Source organism: Diplotaxodon limnothrissa, linkage group LG14 (assembly GCF_057381915.1).
Source record: "Diplotaxodon limnothrissa isolate DT_005_m linkage group LG14, D_limnothrissa_male_GT1.1, whole genome shotgun sequence".
Taxonomy (NCBI): domain Eukaryota; kingdom Metazoa; phylum Chordata; class Actinopteri; order Cichliformes; family Cichlidae; genus Diplotaxodon; species Diplotaxodon limnothrissa.
The window spans coordinates 32,801,052-32,818,935 of record NC_140609.1 but is presented as its reverse complement, the minus strand read 5'-3'; the positions used below and the strand labels follow the sequence as shown (position 1 = coordinate 32,818,935).

Sequence of the window (17,884 nt, the reverse complement as noted above, 5' to 3'; positions counted from 1 at the left end):
CTTTTCTCACCTGCACACACGAATGTAGTGAACAGCGGTTGGAAAGTCATTGTTCTTTAGACCTTCTAGGATGGCCTGCACTGCAGCCTCGGAGGAGCTAAAAACCGGCTCAGAGCAGGAACTCTCACAGGCAGCAATCTCATCATTTGCCACTGAAGCAGCTGCTAACCTCAGGTTGCTCTTCAACTCATTAAGCTCTTGGGACATGTTTGTCAGCTAAAAGTCGAGAGGGGTTTATGTTACTGAACAGGAACACAGATAAAAAAAAAAGTGTGTTTTATGCCTTCAAAAACTGAAGAGAAGCAAATGCAGATATACCTACCTCTGGAACAGAGCTTATTGCATGGACCTGTTCAGTCAGTTTGCAGTAGGACTGAAAAAGCAGCAACAACTGAAAGTGGAGTTTGTAGAGTCTTTGACAGAGCTCCAGTTGCTGAAAGTAATAGAAAATGATTATCAGAAAATAAGTCTTTAACTTCTTGTTTCCTCCTTTTTAAAATGTCTGCACAACCGCAATTGAAGACTTAAAAAAGTATCCTTTTGCTGAAAATGACAATACAATAAATACAATGTTGTTTTGTTTTAAATCGGAAAGTAGAGACAAGCCTTTTCCAACTTACAGCCAGAAATTCCATTTGCTATCAAGCAAGCATGTTATGGGGTAGAAAAGAAGTAAGAAGTAAGGAAAACACACAGAGAGAATGAAATTCATGCAAATGGTCATTATTTACAACATAGAGTGGGTGAGAAGTATAGAACAGGTCTAACTGGTGTCATTTTATTGACATGCACAGAGGAAGAAAGTTAGGGTAGATGTTTGTGCAAATTAGAATTATGAAGAGGGCTTATAGTTTCCATGAACTATTAAATACAAAATAAATAAATAAATAAAAACACGTTTTTAAAAAAGCATGTTCTGCATGTTAATCAGCACTCACTTAAGTGACAAATTCATACATTTTAACAGCAAAACTTTCTATTTTGCTGTTAACCATCTTCAGTTATGAAGCCTGATTAAATTGCAACATAAGAGAGCTCACTCCCATGCCCAGAAGAACTGAAAATCAACACAATGCACACTGGATATGAAATATTAAATGTGACGTGCATCAACTTAAGTTTGTCAAAAACTTAAAGTGCAAGAGAATTAGAGGTAACACTCACAGAGCTACAGTATCACACAGTAATCCCAATGCAGAAAGTACAGTATGAAAGATCAGATGAAATGGAATCCTTCATATGTTCAGTTCAGTTTTTGTTAAATGTACATAATCAACAATTATTTTGGTTGTACACTGGCTTAATGCAGTATCTAAGCCAAAGTAAATACTAACCCACTGCTTTACTTTATCCCACTGTTGATATGATAGCATGAGATGCTCAAATAAATATATTTATAATAATTATTATTACCTTTTCCTCATGCTCCAGTGGTTGACACGTTATCACCGAACCCCCAGCACTCTTGGGAAAAGCAGCTTTACAGTTGCTCAACCACTGTGTAAAACAGAGGTCAATTTAAATAATTCAGCAACAACATACAGGTGACATGTGAAGTGTGAAGTGTGCTACCAGAGGAGATAGAACGTTGGACCAGGTGTACACCAACATGGCGAATGCGTACAGAGCCCAGGCTTATCCCCACCTGGGTCTGTCAGACCATCTCTCCCTTCTGCTACACCCAATATACACACAAAAGATCAAGAGCACTGGGATTACAACCAAAACCGTGAGAACATGGCCGCAGGACGCTATTCCGATGCTTCAGGACTGTTTCCACTGCACAGACTGGGATGTATTCAAGGTGCAGGACACTGACAATCGTGTCGCATTGGACAGTTACACCTCCACTGTCTTGGACTACATCTGTTTCTGTGTGGACAATGTAACAACTTGGAAACGATTCCGTGTGTTCCCTAATAATCCACCCTGGATGACACACGGAGTTCAACAACTTATTCGAACAAGGAACAACGCTTTCAAATCCGGGGACCAGGAGGCATACAGTGCTGCCAGGGCCAACCTGAGAAGAGGCATCAAGACTGCCAAGCAGCAGCACAGGAGGCGTATCGAGGCCAGGTTTGAGAACAACACAAACCCAAGGCAGGTCTGGGAGGGCATCAGGGCTATCACGGACTACAAAAGAAGAACACCATCACCCTCAGCCGACAGTTCTACTCTGGCTGAGGATCTAAATCTCTTTTATGCCCGTTTTGACAGGGAGAACACCGACCCTGTCCTGTCCCCTCTCCCCTCAACCGACCCTGCTCCGGTCCTGAGCACTCATGAGCTGAGGCGTGTGTTCCGGAGCATTAACACCAGGAAGGCGGCCGGACCGGATGGAGTGCTGGGCCGGGTGCTAAAAGACTGTGCTGCGGACCTGGCGGACGTCTTCACCTCTATATATAACACCTCGTTGTCCTGTTCACTGGTACCATCCTGTTTCAAAGCAGCAACCATCGTTCCCATCCCAAAACAGTCAAATGTCACATGTCTGAACGATTTCAGACCTGTGGCACTCACCCCCATTCCCGCCAAATGCCTGGAGAGACTGGTCATTAAACACATCAGAGCTGCTTTTCCACCATCCCTGGACTCGCACCAGTTTGCATACAGGGAGAACCGGTCAACCGAGGATGCGATCGCCACAGTGCTGCACACATTACTGAAGCACTTGGAACACAGGAACACCTATGCACGGCTCCTCTTTGTAGACTACAGCTCGGCTTTTAATACCATCCGGCCATACAAACTCCGTCCCAAACTCCACCAACTGGGACTTAACTCCTCTCTGTGCAACTGGATTGTGGACTTCCTCACTAACCGTAGACAGAGTGTCAGAGTGGGTAAGAACACCTCTTCCACCCTTGTGGTCAACACCGGTGCCCCTCAGGGGTGTGTTCTGAGCCCTCTGCTATACACTCTCTTCACCCATGACTGTATTTCCTCCTGCGCGTCCAATCTCATTGTTAAGTTTGCAGATGACACTACAGTGCTCGGACTTATATCCAACAATGATGAGACAAACTATAGGACAGAGGTGCAACAACTAGAGTCATGGTGCCACGACAATAACTTGGTCTTAAACACCAAAAAGACCAAGGAGATCATTGTAGATTTCCGGAAGAGGGGCCATAACAACCATCTGCCTCTCTTCATTGGCAGTGAGGCGGTGGAGAGGGTGAGCAGTTTTAAATTCTTGGGGGTAACTGTGACCGAGGACCTGTCCTGGGGCAACCATATCACCTCAGTTGTACGGAAGGCCCAACAGCGCCTCTACTACCTGAGGAGACTGCGGAGCGCACACATTCCCAGATCTCTGATGTTGAACTTCTACAACTGTGCCATCAGCAGCGTTCTGACGTATGGATTTCTAGTGTGGTTCCCCAGCTGCACCAAGGCCGATCAGCAAGCACTCCAGCGGGTGGTGAAAGAAGCTGGCAGAATTATTGGAACAAGTCTGCCAGAGATCAGTAATATCTTCCCCACTCGCTGTCTGAGGAGGGTGCACAGTATCCTGCGGGACCAACATCACCCTGCGCGCCACCTTTTCCATCTGCTGCCCTCAGGGAGAAGGTACAGGTCTATACAGGCCAGAACATCCAGACTGGCCAACAGCCTGTATCCACAGGCTGTGAGGCTCCTGAACTCTCTGCCCCCCTCTCACAGACAATAACCATATCCAACTTCTTAATAGCAATGAACTGGTCTGCATTGGTGCATCATATCTTTATTCTCTTCCCCCTCCTGCCCCCCCCCCCCCCCCTCTTTCTTAAATAGATAACTATCATATCTGATATCATATCTCACAGTACAATAATATTGAATGGGTTGCATTGTTGTATTTTGTCATGTTTCTCAGGTCTTTGTCTGAATTTCTACGAACATTATTGCTAAGGATTGTCTTATTGCATTGGAGTCACACTGGGTTAAATATGTACACTTGGGTTTTAAGGGGTATTTATTATTTTCTTCTTTTTTTTTTTTTTTTTTTTTTTTGGGTTGTATGGAAGCCCCAAACGCAATTTCATTGTTCTTGACAATGACAATAAATAAATAAATACTAAATACTAAATACATCTAGAGTGACAAGCACACGATAAGAACCACTTACTGTGAGAACTGCCTCCTTTCTGTTGTTGTAAGTATCAAAATATTCTTGAAGTTCCAACACACTAAATTTCATCTTTTCAAGGAGTCCATAAGACATGATCTGGAAAAATACCAATTTCTCATTAAATTTGTTGAAATACACTGGAAGTCGCTAAATGTCAGGCAACTTACTGTGTCTGCATCAATAAAAAGTGTTGGGCACTCTGAACATGATGTCAGCATCTGAGAAGACCTCAAAAACTTTGATCCTAGTCCTCTCAGGCCATCACCAAGGTAACTGACGGCATCACATGTCAAAGAACAAAATTTGGTTTGGATATTCTGCAAAACATAAAAAACATGCTGTCTGTAACACCACTAGAATCCCGCCTACATAATTTAAGGCACTAGTGCATCCTTCATTAATTCAATTTTTCTGAAATGTTGCCCTGTCAGCTTTGGTCAGTGAAGTGAACAACAACCGGTTAATGGATCTCAGGAGATTTTCAAGCTGAGAGCATCTACGGAGTGACCCTAATTTTCAATTAAGCAGTCCTCTTCTGAAAGGTCAGTTTGCCTTATAGCTAATCCTGTTAACCTTTCGGTTTAATTATACAATTTGACATCTCATACTACACGTCGCGCTGATGTCTTTTGGGATTAGGCTGGCTGCAGGGTCAAGCTATAATACCTGAAAAAGTGAGGAAAACACATGAAAAGTGTAGACGGCACAGGATCCATCTGAGTCAGACACAAGCTGGTTGATGTGGCTTCGCCAAGCCTCTTCTGCATCATCGCACACATTTGGCTGGAAAGCCGCAAGGATGGCAGAGAAGAAAGGTGACGGTGGTGGTGAAGAACGCGACTCCGGCATGTCATCTCGCTCTTCCTCAGCAAGACTGAATGGATATGGCCACATCTTAGGAGAAGTGCATTTTTCATGACACTTTATTTATAGCTAAATATTTAAATGTTGCAATAGGTACCTTGGTAAGCAGCCTTCAAGATCTAGTTTTCCTTTGTAATCATTGTTAGTTATATCCATTGTCAAACTGTCACCACAGTGATACTCAGGGGGCAGCTCAGTGATGGAAAGAGAAATGTCCTCCTCATGGACAATGTTGTCATCATCTTCTTGTGACATCTCATGCTGAAAGAAAGCAGAAGAGACAGTTGACAACTGGAAATATTAATGTAATTAATTACAAAACAAATACTGAAGCAGCATGCATGAAATGTATTCCCTCTGTTATTTTTAGTTATTAAACAGTAACACTAACCTTGCCATGGGACCCTATGGACACTCCTTGTGGTGTTTTCTTTTATTTGGTCAATTTAGTGTGCAAAAATTATGCCAATTAAATGGATAAAAAATTTGAACTTAGCCAGCATCGTGGCTCTGCACACTCAGAGATTGAAACAGGCAATGTGTAAACCTTTTCTGACCTTCCACATGCTGAGAGATTTTAGTTTTGCTTACAGCCACCCACACAGAAGCAATAGGCATACACATTGCCTTAAATAGACAGATACGGAAAGAAAGAAATGTTTTTTGTTTCTACTGCTGGCTACAACCCCTCACATCCCCAGACAAACTGCCACAATTAAAGTTAGACAAGAAATAGCCCGGAGCCCAAAGCTTTAGATCACCTGCTTGTCAATTTTAGTTGTTTTTTTATGATTTTGCATGCAACTACTGAAATATCAAGAAAAGGTCACTCATGCTCTAGTCTAAAGAAAGGAAATGTAGAAAAGTCACAGTGTTGCAAAATAACACCTATGATTGCCTTAACCCAAAGCACATTTAACATTCAATACACGAGAAAACAGAACAGCTCCTATTTAGCAAAATTAGTAAAGAACTCTATTATAGAACTACGATAGGAATTAGTAGTTCCCAGAATCTCAGACACTCTGAAGCCCTTATTCACCCGGTGCTTCGAGTCCTCTGGTTGTTGGACCTCGAAACTTGGATTTTTGGTGCTCAGAGGAGTCGAATCTGCTGAAGTGGTATCGCAGAAGGGAGAGGGAGAGTCAATGCTACTCATCTCTGCAGTTGGAGAGAGGCTGACAGTCTGAAAAAGAGACAAAGAAACATTTAATAGAATCTTTAAAATAAACGGCACTGAACTAAAAACAGCAAAATCGTCTGAAACTGTATCACCGACAGTAGTGGAGTTTCTTAAAACTCAAAAGCAAGAGGTGAAGATGACGGCTGTGTTGACCCACAGGTTTCAGTCTGCTACGGCAACTTTAGCAACCTTTAGCTAATGCTGAATGGCTCTTTCTGTCATGGAATAACAGAAAGGTAATGGAACAAGACAGAATGTGACAGAAAGGCCCATTATATTTTCAGACTTGAAAATCTGGCCCTAAGCTTGACACTAGAGGAAAAGTCTTAATCTGAGAGAGAAAGACATTTTTTAAACCCTATACAGCTTGGCACAGAGAGTGGCACAATAGAAAAAAACTCTTGAATTGTTAAGATATAAAGAGTTTGTCCTTGAAATCCCTTTTACTTGTTACAGTTGGTTTTAACTGTTATTTGAGGTTTTACCTTCATTGTGATTTTCAATTATTATAACACAAATGAATAAACTTACAAGCTGTGAGTGGGAGAGTGTCTGGCTGGTGGTCAGGGAATCCTCTTCAGATGACTCGTCTGAATCTTCATGAGCGAGCTTGCTGAGGCTGGGCATGCTGCTGGACATCTGACTTTCCTCCAAAGGCTGCAGGTCATTTCGGTCCAGACTGTCCATAGAGCGTCTACGCACACCCCAGTTGAAGTTGTCCATAGTCTCTCCCTGCAACAGTAAACATCTGTTAGATACCGAGTACCAAGTAGCACAGCATAATCTTTTCTTCAACACAAACTTCATAAACATACTTCACACCAACATTTACACAACCATGCAGTGCTGGTTCTGGGAGGGGACAGTTTATGGGAGAGTTTTTTCCCTTCAAAGCTAAAAAAGGAAGGAACAGCGGTGCTCAATGCAGTAAGCCCTCCTTAACATGGTCACAATTCAAATATTAACAGGCTTTAATTGCTTTGGTCTTTTTAAAAAAAAAAATACAGAGTGATTTTCAAGCGTGACTCCATGGATGCTAGCCAACTCTCACGTTCCACCAAAGCTCCACATCAACAGACAAAACAAGCATATCCAACTACGATTAGTTTAAAACCTGTCACAGTAAAGGCTCTGACTTTGACATTTCTTGCCCATATTAATCATTTAGGTTTTTTCGATCGAGTTTCCTGAAAATATGGTGTTAGTGAAGCCTAAAAACCACACTAAGTACATTTCAGAGTCTCAAGAAGTAACAACAGCTTTTTCTTACATCCTTGGCAAATAATACAGTTTAAATGTTTACAATTAGCAAAGGTAATTTACTGTTTGGATTTCAGTGTGATGGAGGGTTAAACCTGAGCAGAATTTCTTCCACTGAGTCTCTAGATGGAGCCAACACTCCATGATATGAACAACTGTGGCTTGCTTTAGAAAATCATATGATGTTGACCAGATAGCCATATAACTATAGAAAATTATGATTAAATGTATTCACTTTATGTCAATCATATGATAAAAAAATATTAATAAACATTATGATAACTTATGGAATAACAATTAAAACCCATCAGTTTTTTCTGTCACTTAATGTTACAGCTTGATAAGTCTGTCAACTTACATAGTGCCAGCTTTGCTTCCTGACTTCACATAGTCAAGACTTTAACATTAAAAATCTTTTCCGGGCTTACTGACTGAAGCACTTAAAATGTGTTTGTACAAAGCGCACGGTTCCTTTCACACACACTCACATTACCAATATGTCTGCAGCAGGCCTGTTGTTTCAGCCTGAATTCTGCAATTGACCTCTCTGTATTTTCCTAATATCACAGTTTTGTCTTTCCTTGTAAGATTAGTTGCTCTTTTGCTAGTAGACCTGTCAATGTTTCTGATTGGGCCAGATGCTGCCAACACCATCCCTTTTGTGTAAACACACTTGTAGCTAGACTGGAAAGCCCTGGTTTGAGTTATTGAGTTGATAACCACAGTCACATAACCACTTAGGCTGAGTGCCAGTGTGAGATCAAGTACTGGTAAATCTGGTAAAACGGGCTTTAAGATACCCTATATTTCAATAGCAACTACTAGACCATGATGATAAGCCTGGTGAGAGAACTAAGAATAACATGCTGTGTTTCCAATACTCTACTCTCTAATACAGGGACATTGCAGAATCAGTTTTGTAACTAACACAACATGCATGCACACTTTCTACTCTTTGCCGTCAGTCGACTAAAATATCTGCACAAGCAAATTGTCATTCATAGAACACAGCAAATAAAAATGTAACACAACTAAACTTACCTGTAGCTCCTAGATAGCACAGATAGAAAAAAAACACAGAAAAAGAAACCCTGTTACACAGAGCAGGCAGACTTGACCCAACACAGTACTGCTCCTCAGTGGAAAATCCTCATTACAGTCTTTATAAGGTTTTCTTACTGCTCTTGTTTTACATCTACTTTAACATCTAAAGTATAAGTAATTATTCTACCAAGCATCCCATGACTCACCTCTCCATCCTCAAGCTCAACATCCAGGAAGTCAAAGTCTCTAAAGACTCTGAACTGCTGCTCTGAGGTGGTGTCATCTGTGTTTTCTGGTTCCCGAGTCCCGTCATCAGAGGATACCTGGCTAGGCTGGTGCTCCATAAGATCCAGCTCCCCACAACTTGAGAAAATCACCTATACCGAACAATGAACAAAGAAAAACAAAAAAAAGGCAAAATTGTTATTTTTTTTTAAAATCCATGATTAAAAAAAGTTCAGAGTGCTGAATTTCCCAACGGACAACATAAAGTATATCTTACTGAAGGATTTTTTGTGAGCCCCACTTCTTGTCCCAGCAGAGACAACACATTCACCAGTTTTTCCCGTGTTCTTTTCTGCAGAGGGAAAGAGAACACCCAAATATTGTGAATAAATCCCTTTAATTTGATCCACATTATAGTTTTTTGTGAACATTTGACTTTTGTATCTGTTTGAGTATCCTACCATTTTAAAATTTAGTCTCATATTTGCCTGGCATCAACATGCATTTCCCCTTATTTGGATATACAATGGGATTTAAATTTTGGGAATAAACAGGATGAAGACGTCTCAAACACAGCATGTGCATCAAATACATCCTGCGTTGTGATTGTCTTGCATAATGAAATACAATTACATGCAATGTCTTCATTTGTCAAATCCTAACAGTTTTACACTTTGACCCCTTGGGAATAAGTTTTCACCTGAGAAGATTGAGGCCTTTTCCAGCTGACTGGCACCAACACGTTGTTTAAAGTGGATCCAGAGGAGGTAGAGGAGGTGCTGTGGGTCACTGCTGTTGTCATGCTCTTCACATCCTGGCCTGGAGTGCGTCGGAGATCATCAAAACGACGACCAATCACTGGCGTCTGAAAGAATCGACACAAACAAACAATTGTGAGGACAAAATTAAAATGAGCAAAAGCAGGAAGAAGAGAAAGTCTTTCTCTGCTTAGTCAATCCATTACTCAGGCTCCTTGACAGCTCCTGCTTCGTCTAGGCTCACAGTTCCAAAATGACTGTAAAGCAATCAACACGTCAAGATAGGCTGATTGCTTTTTTACAAGTGGTCACAGCTTTTATTCCACTTGACATTCAAGAAAAAAACCCAAACCCAAAACATCAACTTTCTCGGTTTTATACTCAATCTTAAAATGTCCGAATATCATAACAACTATCACTGGTGTGCCCAGTATGTCTAAAGTTTAAAGCCACCCTGTTGGCTGCTCACTACAACTCCCTGACTCACATACAAAGACGGCAGCAAAAAGCTGACATCATTTCCTGCCATTCATGAACTACACAAACAGCTCCCTGTTCGGTTCCCACACATACGCCGCTCTCCTTGTATCTTTTGCATCGCTTTCCAGCTCTGCACTGCTTGACTAATTGTGTTTACCTTTCACGCTTTCAAGCTAATCTCACAGGGTTTGGTCGAAAAGAAATATCACCATTAAGGAAGGGGAAGAAATGTTTCCTTTCCAAAGACCTTTAAAAGATTCCACACAACCTCAACAAGTACCACACCCTGGAAAATACAGGGAAATATACAGGGGCGAGCATACATTTCAAGGATTAACCTTTCTTTTCACAAGAACAACAAGGACTTTCACACAGTGAAAAGAAAGTCAAAGAAATGGCCTCTAACCTGAGATATGTCAAAGTGGAAATCCAGCGTTTTCCCAGGCAAGGCCTTGGAAGAGCGGTCCCAGACACGGCTGATGTCCTCGTAGGAGAGGTCACTTTGTGGAAATGAAGGCTGTGCCAAACTGGCCGATCGAGAAACCACCAGCTTGAGTATATTCTGTGCTTCTCTCCAATGAACAGTCTACAGCAAAAACAGAAACACACACAACTTCACCTGTATGTGCAGACAAAGAGCAACACAAGATGTAAAAACACAGTTTTCATGTAGTTTTATTTATAGTTACAGAGGTACTAAAGGGAAATGGATGCCATATGAGAATAAGCAGAGGCTTGGCCCATAGCAGAACAGCAGACTGTTTATAGATTGGGTGTGTCCACAAATTTACAGCACTGACATAAGACAGCTTTTTCCTTTTTTTTCACATGAGCACTAAGAAAAAGAGCAAGGAATACAAGACTCTTACGCAGAGCTCTCAGCTAAAGATTTGAACTGAGCACATGCGCATGCAAAGTATATGTTAGTGAGTTTCTACAAAATTGTCAACTTATTCTATTTTTAAAACATGTTCGATGGCACATAAAGTCACTGCATATTCAAACTAATACATTCCCGATAAAAAAGGACCATTTGAACTCACCTGGACAAATTTCTCTATTGTCTTGAGCACCTCTATGTTGAAGGGTTTGGCTTGAATTACACTCAAGTCCATGTGGCTCAGGAGGCTGTAGATAATTTGCAAAAGGGTCTGCTGCATGCTTGGGAGACCTTTCTCCAACAGCTATTACAACAACAAAAGAAAAGAAAAGAGAAAACTCACTTTACATAGTACTTTTAACACACTGTAATTGTGACTTAGCACCTTTCAGCTGTACACACCTCTGCCATATAAGTGACCAGACTCAGGGTGATATCCGAGAAAGCTTCGTGAAGATATCGACACACCACATTGACCCAAGAGAAGCAGTCTCGTGTGTAGGAGTGGGTTTTATACAGAGCCATGACATGAGCAAGGTTGGAAAGCTTGGCGTTGTTCTCCTCAAGGCATACCTACACACACAAAGGTGTGTTAGTTTAAGATGTGAAATTTGTGAAATGAAAAAAAGGGATAAAAATGGCAAACCTGTGCGATCCTCTCAGCAACCTCCTGACAGAACTGTGTGGGGCCATCAAAGTTCTGTACCAGATGAGGGAGCAGGCAGAGAACATTCAAAGGAAAACCTAGTAGACAAAAAAACCCCCCGAAAAACAAAACAAATGACATTAATATAAAATTTTGGAAAAAAGTCACAAAGCATGTGTCTTTGTACAAGTACAAAAAATATAAATATATAAATGTAAAGTTTATCCGTCCACTGTTTACTTTTAAAACCACTTATTTATTGATTCCTACATTATACCTATGGCTTGTGATGTGTCCACAACAGGCACTCGCGACACAGGAGTCAGTTGGCATAAGAGATGAAGCGTGAGATCGGTTGTAGACATGGAGGTGAAACCCTTTAAAAGGAGCTGCTGCAGCCCAGTGAAGGTGCTCCATTTTAGCTGATTATGCAGCTTCTCCAGCTTCTCTCTGTTTTCCTGTTTGTCCAGTGACATGTTGGCCAGCAGCTTATTCAACAGTCTTAAAGACATCTGATACTCAAACTCAAAGTCTGACTCCATCAGTGACACTGCCACCCAGAAGATGGTGGCTAGCAGGTTGCTGGGGTGGTTGATGCTTGTTGGGTCAGTCACACTGTCTCTAGATGAGGATGAGCTGCGAACCTTAGCTAACAGAGCTTGCTGTTCAGAGGCTTGGATACGGTCCAGTGTGGCACTGCGTGGTGGATCAGACCACCGGTCTGCCTCTCCAAACTTCTTGGGAACAGAGGAGCTCCTTTGATGTCTGCTCCTTTCTTCTCTCCTGAGATTGAGCTGCCCTGTGCTCTTCCTGTTAGATAGCAGCTTGAAACTGGTGAGGAATTCTGGGGATGAGGCTCTGTGATGATAGCATGGAGAAATAATTTAAAGTCACTACATATTTGGGCAGAAATACCATCTTTGAACATAAATTCATGTAGAGGAGACACAAACCTTGTCAAAATAGCCATGAGATCACTGTTTTTGAGACACTCAGCCAAGTTATCCACCACTGACTCCAGCGTGAGTAATATTTCCATCACATAGCCCTGGCAGAAAAAAAAGACACACATAGATTTTTAGACTGTATTTTGATAATACAATTTAATAATTTAACATACAATAGTATAATTTTCTACACGGACGACCAACATTTGACACCATAAATGATGCAAACAAGAAATCCCCACATAAAAACTGGCACCATTCAAGTATACACATGGCGCTCTGACCTGCACTTCTTCTCCATGTTCACCGATGACTTCCACCAGCCTTGAGAGAAGGTCAGACACAGCGTGGGCAGATATTGGCTGGCGAAGGGCTCGAAACACCTGAAAGGAGCGGCCAGCGTAGTGACGCGATGAGCTACACAAGGCTGTCTGCAGCGCTATGTCGCTAAGCTGCTGTTCCAGATGGAAATCTGACAAAGACACAGACAGAAATGTGTAAATGAAAGTCATTCAGTTACACATAATGTTTAAGAGATAATCAAATTAAAGAAAATGAAAGAATTACTGTTACGGGCATACAGAATTACCTGACTTGGACTCTTTGAACACAGATACCACATATCGCAGAAAATTCGTCAGCTGCCCAGTGCTTTTTGAAATTTGGTTCTTTGGTGAAATGTCTTCATGGCACCACAGAGGTCCATATGCTCTATAAAACAATCATTTTTAGTTACTGAAAACAAACTATATTCTGAATCATTCAAATTAACAGTGCCAAGTCCAGCATAAGGTGCCTGTCAATTAATACAATCCTAAATATTTTTTAATTAGTTTTGTAAGATGACAGTTTTAATTTAAATTTACAGTGTGTTCAATTAATCGTGGGAAATGCCAGTCATATTTAAATCTCAGATCTAAGCTATGCTTATAAGAAATTGCATTATCCAGCAGCCCCACTAGGTGGGAACCAAAAACCAGAAATATAAGAAGTTTATCACCATATCAAGCCCATAACTAGCAATATTTTAATACATGCAGCCATACATTTTTTTCTGTTTGCAAAACTACAGTGTAAAAACTCATGCATTTGCTGAGTGACTCTAACGGAAGAATTACAAATCTGTGTCCATACCTTGTGGTTAAAAACTCAATTAGCTTGTTGGTTTTGTCATTCATTTTATTGGAGGCCACCAGGTCTTCCACCTCCTGTGAAATCTCTGGCAGGTTGCTGCTGCTGCCCCCCAAACTTAAACTGGATGACGTAGACGAAGAACTCAAACCCGAGTCTGGCCCGGGGGATGCCTGACACTCCCGCAGGAAGTCAAAACCTCCTGAACACATCACAGAAACAGGTGTGTGATTACAAACAAGTTACAGTGGTATATATTTTATGAATGTTTGATTTCATATACCTAACTGCAACTTTAAGCTACAGGTGGATTTAGCCAGTGCAAGAAGAAGAGATGCTGTTGTGAGCACATGACTTGTGCTAAAACATTTTCATGGATGTAGATCCAGTAGTTCCTATTATTATTGCTGCAAAGCTAACCACTCTTTTGTTATAAACAAAAAGCCAAACCTTTGTGTAAGAAACCACATATTACACATGAACATAACACGCATATAAAAGAAAGTTGTATAAAGCATGTTTACTTTCGCTTTTAAACTATTGTTATAGCATTTTTTTTATTGCTAATAAAATACATTTTTATTGGATATACATTTTCTTTTTTCATATGGTCAAATGGACAACAAATACTTTCAAAATGTGAAGACATTTGCAAAACATTTTATCAGCTAAGAGAGGAGCTAAAGCCAGCCATGCAAGCTTTAACAGATGGCCCCAATTTGGGAAAGTGGATAAAAATAGCAGAATGGAATGCTTTAATCAAGACCTTTGATGTGCTCTGGGCTCCATATTGCTTTTGGCACAGCATCCAAATATTTTCTCTCAAGATAAGAACCTTATCTATTGTCTGAAAGGAATGCTAGCCATTCCTTCCTAATGTTCGAGTTTATATTAGCCAAAGACAAGATCCGCATGTCAAAGGGCCAGCTGCTCAGTCAACCTCATCTAGGTCTACTTTAACCATTCAGTGAAGAGTGAATGTATTTATACTTGAAAAGGGCAGATGCTTACCTGAAGGCAAGTACTCCATCTGAATGCTTGGTTTGCAGGTGAGGGTCTTGGTACCATTGATCTCACGTGTCTGCAATAAGACCGCTGCAATAGTGTGGAAGTTGTTGTCGCATGACAATGCGATGAGCAGGTGGAGAAGAAGTCGTTTACTGTGTTCAAACACCTCTGGACGAAAGTGATCCATGCCTTGAATAAAAACAACATAATTGGACAAATAAGTCTATTTTACGGTCAATTCAATTTAAATTTCAGCTACTCCTTATGGTCATCTGGGACGAAGTAACACAGTAAGATCAAAACCTTACAATATTACAGAGAGAACATTAGGGATTCTCTCTGAGTTGCACTTTTCACTCAACTCTACAGTGCATCATTAGATATGTAATCATTATACTACAGCTGTTAAAGAGAAGACTGATTGTACTGTGAATTTACCCAAAAACAGTGAATGTAGCAGCAAAGGTAGGTGCATGGTCCAATCCTCGGTCACACTGTGGTCCACGACCATCTCTGTCATGAAGATGACCGCTATGTTACACCTATAATAAGCAAACATTCACACTATTAACCCTCTGAGTGAAACACCATTTCATATCCTAAGAAAATCAATTTCTTAAGATAGATTTAAATAAAAACTTTTTTGTGGTGGATACAGATGAATACTATTACAGTAAATTCATTTAGAAACAACATAGCAGGTTATAGCAGCTAACCTGTGCAGTGGTCCCCTGGGAGTAATGGTCTCTGGTAAAAAGTCCACTAGTGGAGCCCAACATCCTCCAGTCAGAGGCATGGGCAGAGGATGGGGCTGGTTGGTCTCAATAACAGCCACAAGCCAGTCAGCATAGGGTGGCAAAGGTTCACCTGTATGGTTTAAGAGCCCATTGTTCATGATGTAAATACACAAAAAAGAACTTCAGTTTTGAAATATAGTTGTCATAACTAATTTCCAGGATTCTTTTAATAATCGTCAGATTATGTTTAGCCACATTTATCTCTAGAACCATTACAGGCTAAGAGGGTTTAACAAAGCTGTTTTTGGGTCACTAGCAGCAGTGTGGGGGCCCTAGGCTCAACTCCTTGTATTTTAGTGCCAATTATCACAGAGTCTCTTAAAAAGCCCCAGGCCACTTTGCACTGCTCATAAATTATCACTGGAATATGGCTGATTACCAATGTACCCTCCAACCAGGCTGTATATTCTATACTCATCAAAACCATTACAATCACATTTTCTTTCTTAGGTGCTTGGTACAGAAAAATACTCACTCTTATCTTCATCATAAGATCCTCCCGAGCTGTTGCTGTAGCGCGATTCCAGACGATTATGTGCTCGTATTATATGAGTAAGCCTGAAGTCACAGAAAAAGATTTTTTGATAATAGGGTAGGGTGTTGATAACACTGCGTTAAATCAATCACACAATTAAAGACATTTTTGCCCACTGCACCTCTCCTCATTCTCCTTTAAAGTCTTGGTATCATCTGTATCAGTGAAGCTTTCTTGGCCTGCAACAACAGTATTGCTGCTTGATGTGGTGCCTAGAAATTAATCAGAAATCAAGTGAGGCTAAACTCCAACACTGCTTCACATGCACAATTTGGATCTTTCCCAGAAGGGAATTTTAATGGTGGTTTACAAAAAACAAAAAACAAAAAATATATATGTGCAAGCTTTTTCAAAAGATGTACCTGAAGCAGCTGCAGAAGCCTTGCTTGTGGCTGTAAATCGATAAAAAGGAGGGCTATCACAGTGTTGCACCACAGGATTCACAGGATCAGTCTGCTGTAACTCAAATATCAGTTCCTCCATGGTTTGGATTGTGTTGTTTCGGCATAGATAGATCACCACCTTCTTGATCTGAATAAATACACCAACACATTTCTGTGAGAAACTGTAAGGATACAAAACCGCTCCCAAAAAACAAAGTTACATAACATTACAAACAGGGCTTGATATCTTACATATGGGAGAAGGGCAGTGTCACTGCTGACACCACACAAGCTGATGAGAAACTGCAGTGTGGTTCTCAGATTGTTGCTCCATTTGTCATTGCTGATTAAAGCATTCCAGGCATTTTCCATTTCTGGTCCAGGTAGATCATCTCCATACTGGGAAGGCAGGGGGTTAAAAAAAGAACATATTCCATGTCAGCTACGTTTATCTCAGATTACCTACGCCTCTTTTGATAAAATCATATTTCCCAAGCATGCGGTTACCTTGGCGGTCATAAACATGAGATTATTGAGAACCATAGATGTAGCTTGTAAGGAGCCCCAGCCAGTGCCTTTTAGTGGGTGTGATGAACCTGCGCTGGTTAATTGGCTAGAAGAGTTGTAACTTGAGGAGCATGGTGAGAACATTGGGAGCAGCAGGCCGCTATCAACCAGCTCTATGTTACCAAGCCAGGGCAGGAGGTAGGTTAGCATGATCTGCCTCCCATTGGTATGAGTGGTGGGGAACCTCTGGCTAACCTCTGGAACAAGCAGAAGGAAGGCAATACAGTGGTCACTGTGGTTTTTTCATTTTATAGGAAACTCAAACACATGCTGTACATTCAGTTTCACCATAATTGGCAGTTTGATCCTGATCCGCATATGCATTAAACTTAAACAGGGGTTGCCCCTAAGTCAAGTTAGGCTCTCTGTGTGTCTGTGGTTAGCAGAAGTGGCCATAAAAAGAGGTCTGCTTCTCTGGGGGATGAGCCAGTAGTATTTAGAAAGAAACCGAGAGAAGATGACAAGCCTGTGAAAAGCTGAACTACAGTAAACTACATTACTATTACAAGCATCAACATCTACCTGAGAATAGAGGAAGTGTGAGCTCAGGGTACATCTTTGCCAGCTGGCAGGAGAGCTGAGGTAGGGAAACACTGTACAAAGGTGGCAGTGGACCATGTGTGCCATAGAGGATACTGTTTGGCTTTTGCTCTGCGATCTTCTTAGAGTATGCAAACAACTTAGCTTCAAGAATCTGTTAAATGGAAGAGGGAGAATGTGTCCTTTAAGCTGGAACCACAGAAAACTGCATAAAAGAGCTCAGCAAACTGAGGTTTCTCACCTGCATTAGCTGCATTGAAATCTCATAGATTTCTCTGTTGGTGTCTGACGCCTTAAAGAGCACCAGATTTAGCAGCGTTACTATGTCACTTGGGTAGGTTTTGCTTGTGAAGAAACAGAGAAAAATGAGTATGAATCACTTATTTAGTGTTATCAAAGTAAGAGGCTCATGTTGCAAGATTTAACATCCACATTATGGTGTTGTTCCTAAAATGTAATTATTGCTGTTTTAGCAACACAACTTACTAAGCACGTTGTTTTAATCGACTGGAAAAATAG

The 17,884-nt window shown here is 41.0% G+C and overlaps 1 protein-coding gene across 6 annotated transcripts in view; it reads right to left on the bottom strand.

The window, feature by feature from the left end:
* The window catches only part of frya (furry homolog a (Drosophila)), a 49,081-nt gene that overhangs the window by 1,460 nt on the left and 29,737 nt on the right, over positions 1-17,884 (bottom strand). For 4 of the 6 annotated variants that reach the window (XM_085370831.1, XM_085370828.1, XM_085370829.1 and 1 more), the window contains exons 30-60: positions 17,607-17,709; positions 17,348-17,519; positions 16,766-17,022; positions 16,511-16,657; positions 16,238-16,406; positions 15,997-16,087; positions 15,816-15,898; positions 15,260-15,410; positions 14,982-15,085; positions 14,547-14,732; positions 13,539-13,737; positions 12,994-13,115; positions 12,689-12,876; positions 12,411-12,505; positions 11,735-12,315; positions 11,458-11,555; positions 11,214-11,384; positions 10,975-11,115; positions 10,338-10,517; positions 9,394-9,558; positions 8,971-9,045; positions 8,675-8,845; positions 6,696-6,896; positions 6,024-6,167; positions 5,079-5,242; positions 4,784-4,991; positions 4,285-4,434; positions 4,115-4,213; positions 1,414-1,497; positions 323-433; positions 11-216 (exon numbers count right to left, since the gene is read on the bottom strand). In XM_085370831.1, coding sequence (XP_085226957.1) covers positions 11-216; positions 323-433; positions 1,414-1,497; positions 4,115-4,213; positions 4,285-4,434; positions 4,784-4,991; positions 5,079-5,242; positions 6,024-6,167; positions 6,696-6,896; positions 8,675-8,845; positions 8,971-9,045; positions 9,394-9,558; positions 10,338-10,517; positions 10,975-11,115; positions 11,214-11,384; positions 11,458-11,555; positions 11,735-12,315; positions 12,411-12,505; positions 12,689-12,876; positions 12,994-13,115; positions 13,539-13,737; positions 14,547-14,732; positions 14,982-15,085; positions 15,260-15,410; positions 15,816-15,898; positions 15,997-16,087; positions 16,238-16,406; positions 16,511-16,657; positions 16,766-17,022; positions 17,348-17,519; positions 17,607-17,709 — 5,016 coding nt within the window. The remainder of the gene's footprint in view (positions 1-10; positions 217-322; positions 434-1,413; positions 1,498-4,114; positions 4,214-4,284; positions 4,435-4,783; positions 4,992-5,078; positions 5,243-6,023; positions 6,168-6,695; positions 6,897-8,674; positions 8,846-8,970; positions 9,046-9,393; positions 9,559-10,337; positions 10,518-10,974; positions 11,116-11,213; positions 11,385-11,457; positions 11,556-11,734; positions 12,316-12,410; positions 12,506-12,688; positions 12,877-12,993; positions 13,116-13,538; positions 13,738-14,546; positions 14,733-14,981; positions 15,086-15,259; positions 15,411-15,815; positions 15,899-15,996; positions 16,088-16,237; positions 16,407-16,510; positions 16,658-16,765; positions 17,023-17,347; positions 17,520-17,606; positions 17,710-17,884) is intronic. The other 2 variants (XM_085370830.1, XM_085370832.1) reach the window with 2 other exon arrangements.